The sequence below is a fragment of the Corvus brachyrhynchos genome, unplaced genomic scaffold (genome assembly GCF_000691975.1).
Source record: "Corvus brachyrhynchos isolate BGI_N302 unplaced genomic scaffold, ASM69197v1 scaffold646, whole genome shotgun sequence".
In the NCBI taxonomy this organism is placed as follows: Eukaryota; Metazoa; Chordata; class Aves; order Passeriformes; family Corvidae; genus Corvus; species Corvus brachyrhynchos.
Window position 1 is genome coordinate 511,450 of NW_008238401.1, and position 6,724 is coordinate 518,173.

General features: G+C 44.8%; 1 protein-coding gene across 1 annotated transcript in view; it reads right to left on the reverse strand.

Moving 5' to 3' along the window:
• Positions 1 to 219: 219 nt before the first annotated feature.
• Positions 220 to 6,724, reverse strand: part of CEBPA (CCAAT/enhancer binding protein alpha) — a 17,969-nt gene continuing 11,464 nt past the window's right edge. Inside the window, exon 2 of the mRNA XM_008635343.2 lies at positions 220 to 280. Coding sequence (XP_008633565.2) covers positions 248 to 280 — 33 coding nt within the window. The 3' untranslated portion in view covers positions 220 to 247. The remainder of the gene's footprint in view (positions 281 to 6,724) is intronic.

Below are 6,724 nucleotides of genomic sequence, written 5' to 3' on the forward strand. Positions count from 1 at the left end.
TGTGAGCTCTGTAGAGCTCTGCTCTGCAGACATGGTGGCCTTCATTGCTGGCCCTATTTCCCTCCCACAGCAGGGAAGGACAGACAATCCTACAAGCAGACAACAGGACCATAATGTGGGACTACAGTAAGGAAATGAGTTGCTGAGGTCCCAGACTCATGGGCGCATGAGTCCAGTGCAATTATCAAAGAACAGGATCGTGTTGCTATGGCTTTCTGCATCATTCTTCCTCACTTCCATATATCCATCAGCTTCCAAGAGCAGCTGCCTGGTGGGGCAGGCCTGCTCCACACCACCCAAATATACAGGAGCTGCTCTGCACCGGCAGCAGGCAATGGTGCAACAGATCCTGTCCTTGCCTAACCCTTCCCTCCCTCCCTCCCTCCCTTCCTTCCTTCCTGCCTTCCTACACTGGGCTTGTTGGTAGCTGTCTCCTTTACTGAAGAGCACGCCTGGGTGCGATGTCAGGTGAACATGGAACAGTATCTCACCATCACCCCGTTCCCTGGCTCTCACACAATTGCAGTAGGATCTGGAAACCTCTGTGACCCAGTGCTGTTTTTGCATCTCTTTACACACATTACTCTCTGAATGGGCAGAAACCTGTGAAATTGCTGATTCATTAACATCTTTGACATCTTGGCTGCTTCAAATAAGAGTTCACTCTGACCCAAGAATGATTTATCTCTCTCGGCTGTTCATCACAAACTGATCCTGTCTCCAGTTCCTGGGACTTCGAGGGATTTGTGTAAAAACGAATTTTATTGAGTTTCTTGTGAAGCTGTTAATTTTGAGCAGTGAAACATTCAAGTCTCTGATAGAGAAGTGAATGATATCTAGAGTTAGTGTTGGGAGAAGACTACTCACCAACTTCATACCCAGCCAACTTCCTCAAACCTATCAGCATCAGCATATTTCCCAAGTCACAGCTTGGGGACCATGGAAGAATGGATGAGAACCTCTGATACTCAAGGGCCCCCAACTGGGCCTGTGCATGGATTGGAAATAGGTTTCCAAGCTGCCAAATACTGGACCTGTCCATCCCATACAGGCTACAGCCACCTTCTGTTGTATCACCAGAAAAGCTTCATTTCCTTCTTTCTCACCTCAGCTGTCATCAGCAGCTGTTTCTGCAGATGATTTCCACTTTAATCCTATTGCCTTTCCCTCCTTTCTTTTCTTGCTGTGCTCTAAGAATCTGTTACTGCAGATCTACTTTCCCATGAATGATCACCGTCTCACTAAGCAGGGTAAAGCTGTGGTCAGTAAGATTTCCTGCCAGTGCATGTTATATAACACTATTGTGGCCAAGAAGCTGCCCCCTTCCTCCCCCACAGCCACGTCTTCGTACTTGTGAAACCATCCCCTCAGAACAAGAACTCACTCCAGGGTAAGAGGCCTGAACAGGGCCAGCAGGATTTGGCCCTGAAGCTTTGTTATTAGAGCTGCCACCAGAATCCAAAGGGGTGCTGCTCAGCTGCACCTCCCATTAACATCACCAGCATGAAAGATGGTTTGCATACCTCGGTATTAACCCCAGCACTATCAGAGGACAAATCAAAACCATCATAATAAAATTTTGCAATAACCTCAGTTTAATTAATAGCAAGGAGAAAAAAGTCTTGCCAGGCCAGATGGCAAGCTCTTGGTTTCTCACATGATGACTGTCAAATTACTGTCTCCACAAAAGAACGTCACAGAGTATATTTAATAAACCTTGGAAATGTTTATTGAAGTGGCAGTAAAGATTCTGACTGATCCACCTGGATGTGTCCACATGAAAGAGCCAAATGTAGAGTTGGGTTTAAGAAGTTACCACCAATAAAAGATTCAAGTGCATAAAACTAGACTTTAACTGTACTCAGTTCACTGAAGTCCACAGCCACAGAGGTCCTACACTCATGTACCTGTACTCTGTGGCCTCTCCTTGGCTCACATTCAAGTTGTCTGCTTCCACACCTGCCCAGAACAGCATCTCCAAGGAGATGCACTTTACACTATCCTCCATGGGCATCCAGAGATGAGGTAGCTCTTCTCTGAATGCCCTAAGAGATGGGGTCTTGTAAACCAGCTCCAAGAACACCAAATGCAGCCTGAGGCTCCTCAAACCATGGAGCTCTAATCCCTTCACTCTCAAAGAGAAGCTGCCCACCAACAGTGGGACAGGGAGAGCAACCATCCTGTTAGTGGAGGGCATGGTTTCACTCTGAAGACCTTCACCCAGAATAGCTGATCAGCTGGCAGTTAGACAGTCTCATGGGAAGTGAGAGACAAACACCCTCAGATTGAGGAAGGCATTGAACTCAGGTCTCCCACTTCCTCAGTGAATGCTCTTTAAAAAAAGACAGTGACTTAGACATCAACCAGAAGGAAGAAACACTACTCTCTTATCTCCAAGAGCACTGTCCTTGGGGAGATGCATGCCATCAGAATGCTTACAGGACTCAAGCACTGAGTGCTGTTTCTGTGCTCTGATGGAATGGCAGGGATGGGAGAGCAGAAGATTTCAAAACACCTGTATTTTCAGTCTGCTCTCATCAAATAGGGTCTCTGTTTGGGAGGGAGATGTCTCAAATGTCTAGGTTAGGTCTGGATGTAGCCCTTACTTGAACAGGGACAATGAGAGGGAGAAAGGGTTATGCCATTGTACAGCATTGCTGCTCCATTTCTTGGGAGCATACACTCATCTGGACTACGATCCCTTCAGCCCATCCCAGCAGCCTGGCCTGCTGACCCCTCCCTGCCCACGGGCTAGGAAGCCTTGGCACAACAGCACTGCTTTTGGCTCCAGGGTCTGGCTCTCAAGACTAGAGACAGTGGCACCTCCTCTTTGGATGCTGAGCCTTCCGCACCCTGACTCGCAGTAAGTCAGCACCACTCGTGGGACTGGGGTGCCCGGGTGGCACTATCAGCACCAGGGGCTTGTCTTTCATCTATGCTCTTTGGTTGAAAGGATGTGATTCACTGAAGCTTTACAGGTTTTTGGCTAGTGAATGGACATGTTGTATGGGAATTTGTTTTGGTTCTTTTAAGTTTTTGTCTTTTGGTGGGACAGTACACTTAGAAACTTTCTTTTCTTCCCCCTTACAGAAAAGAGGAGAAAAAATGACTTGACACTTCCATACTGCAGCAAAACAATCTTTACACTGTACTAAGTTCTGCCTCATCTGGGTGAAAGCACAGTGTGCCTTCATGGCCTTATCTGTTATCTTGCAATAATAATAATAACAAGAAGAAAACAAATTTTCAAAATAAAACAAACCAATAAAGTTCATCAGCTGCAAGTGCTGGTTGGTAATCCCATGAAAAAAGGCAACATGACACAATTTTTGCAAGCTGTTTCCCTTGGCAGATGGTATTTCCATTTCCAGTGTAAAGGCTGAAGTGACTGACACCACTCTTAACTTTAGTTAAACCCTTCTACAGCTGTTGAAGCCACTGCAGAGTTCTGCTTTCATGTTGCTGCTAGCACAGGGAGTTTCAGAATAATTTTGGATTGGCTTGGATACAAGTCTAGCAGGGTGCTACAAATAGAAATAGCAGAAGAACATAGTAGAGTAAAAATATGCAGTGTTAGATCACGGGTGGAGAAGTAGCACAGACAGGAAGCCAATGAAAGCGACAGGCATGCTACTGCTCTCTGCCACTTGCTAGATTTTCAATGCACTCCATTTCCAAATTTCTGAAAAAATTACCACTTGCATTAACCTTGCCTCCTGCCTACATATCAGCATTGACAGTCATTCTGGATAAAAAAGCAGCCATGACAGGAAGGGGAACATCTGCTTTAAAAGCTGCCCCTTCAAAGCCACCCTGTGCATTGCATCACAGTTCGCATGGTCACCGCACAATAAAGTTTCATCTCACCAACGGGTACACTGAGGCAGAACCCTGAACTTGAACCTTTCTGACCTTTGGGGATACCTGTTTGCAGTCTGGGCTCAATCCATTCCTATCAATGCCCACATCTGACAATCTGTGTGCCTGCAGCCAGACTTGGTTGATGCACTTTTTGGCCTGGGCTTGTCCAAGGTGCAGACCACGGCCAATTCCTACTGCGTGGTGTGAGATTTGTCAGTTCCATTAAGGAATCTGAATCTGGGTTAGGAACCTAACTTACTGCACTTGGAGTGAAAAACTTTAGCCAGTAAGACTGCCCAATCCTATTACCATGACAGCTCAGGAATGTGAGAACTCAGCAGTCTGCAAGAAGGTGCCACTTTAAATGTAGATTAAACTGAAAACAGCCCTTATAGCCTAGAGGACCTGGGACAAGTGTCTGCCAGCTGAAATGCCTTGAAGGTAGCTATTGCTAGTGAATCAGGTGGTGGCTTAAGGTGCCTACAGTTGCCTCAAGACACAGACAGATTTTTTTTCCAGAGACACTGTGGGTTTTTTTAGTACCATAGAAACTTGGCAGCTCCAGCCCTAGGAAGATCCACGCAAAGCTCCTGCAAACCTCCTGCTTGCTCTGGTTCCCATGGCACATCCACTGAATTTCACTTTGAATTTCAGCCTCATAAATCTCCAAACTCAGCCTAGAGAGATAAACTATGCCAAGCCTGGGCTCCAGCTATGGAGCAGGACTGTTCCCCTTCCTCTGAACACTACTATATGAAACCAAGTTGCCCTACTGTGACACAGGAAAAATAGGATCAGCATCCAGTGCAAGGTGTTGGGAGGATGTATTTTCTCATCTGTTTGCAGCCTGAGGGTGAAACAAAGTGGGAGTTTTTTCCCTGGCTGGTGTCCTCCTGCTAGCCAGGGACAAAGTCACTTTTCCTTTTGGTTCTCTTAGATCTGTCCAGCAATGATCTCAGAGATTTGTTGACATGCCGGTGGGCACTTCTGACAGTGGATGGGGTGCCAGTGGTTCTGCATTTTCTCTTCCGACAACTCCCAGAGGACAGTGATGCTTTTATGCTTAATATATGCTGTCATTTTGTATTATATCTTTTCTTTGGAAGTAACTTCATAGAGGACCAAAAGAAAACACAATCCCAAACCCCAAAATCCAAACACCATAGAAAAATGAGGAGTGCTGCAGACATCACACATGAATTACTGCTCCTTCAACTGACACAGAGCCAAAAGAAGCCATAGCCCCGCCTGCTTTACAACATGATCTGCCACTGACTGGTGGTTACTGGTCACCAGCATGACTTCCCGGGATTTCTGCTCTTTTTATTCTCCAGTCCCATGATGTGGTGAGGCCCTTGCTAGAGGCTTTTGCTGCTGTATCAGCATTTCTGGTATGAAAAAAAAAATTGTGACAATAGAGCAAAACTTTGGATTCCACAGCTATGTTGCTTGAAGACATAAATGACCAAGCACAACCCCAGCATCTAACTGTCCTCCACCTCAATCCATCCTCCCATGCCAGATTCATGCAACAGTCAGAGAGTGACAGCATCTTGCATAAAGAACTGACAAATGACTTGCTCAAAGCAGACTGGATGGATTTGCATGTAATGGTTCAATGTGCCAGAATAATATTACAAGCACACTCCATCCAATTTCATCTTCAGCTGAATACAGTTAACTCATTCAATATTGCAATACGCTTGACAGATTAAAAAACCTTTTTTATTTTATTAGCTTAACTCCCTGCATATCTCTCTTATTTTCCCTGCAGGACTGTTTGGGAATGTCTTACAGTTACAGGACCCCAAATAGACTAGTATATGCCAAGTATGTGAATGACTATGCCCCATGAAAAAAACTATGTCATAACTTTGGGGTGATTTTTCACTAATTCTATTTCTGTTGATACAGGTTGTCTGAAAACATAATTGACTAGGTTCTGGTGAATAAATAAAACCAGATAAATGATAAATGGGGATATACCTCCCCTAGGTCCTGGGTTTTTCAAAGGCATGCCTACTCCCTACGTTCTACACACAATCTACACATTTTAAGATCCAGAAGGCACCTTTTTTTCACACCTAACTTTATAATTTTACACTAGGCTTCATAATCCTAAAATACCTCCATGGCACAAAGCCACATATACAATATGTGGGTGGAAAAGCTGTCAGCATAGTGGGAAAATATTCTGCTGAAACTCCAAACTTTGAAGAAACAGCTGAGTCACTCTTCCACAGTTAAGGTAGTCTGGGCTTGTTACTCTCTTCTATGCCCCTGGATGGTGTCTGGCACACTCCCCCCACCCTCTAACTGCCAGTGACTCCTGTACACTGCTAAACAAGAACTGCCTTGGAAATACTGGGTTTTCCTTGCACAGGTGAATCTTTCCATCCAGGTACATGGATGGAGTGAACACTGCTTCTCCTGGGGACTCCTTGGGCACATACAGGAATGCAGGTACACCTGCACTGGCTGACTCACAGACATCAGCTCTACCTTGCTATGCAAGGTGATCTTCAGTGACATCGCCAACTTACGATGCAACCACAGTTCTCAAGGCAAACCACATTTTCCTGGCCTGAGAAAAAATCCTTTTTTATTAAAAATCATGAACATAGGCAAAATTTCAAAACCTAGCTCAAGTGCACTAAGCTAAAGGAATGAGACAAAAACCTTGAAAAAAAATCTCATTTATCATTCTCTTTTCTTTTTTCTCTTTTCTTTTCTTTTTTTTCTTTTCTTTTTTTTTCTTTTTCTCTTTCTCCTCCCCTCCCCCTTCCCTCCCCCTTCCTTTCCTTTCCTTTCCTTTTTCCTTTCCTTTTTCCTTTCCTTTTTCCTTTCCTTTTTCCTTTCCTTT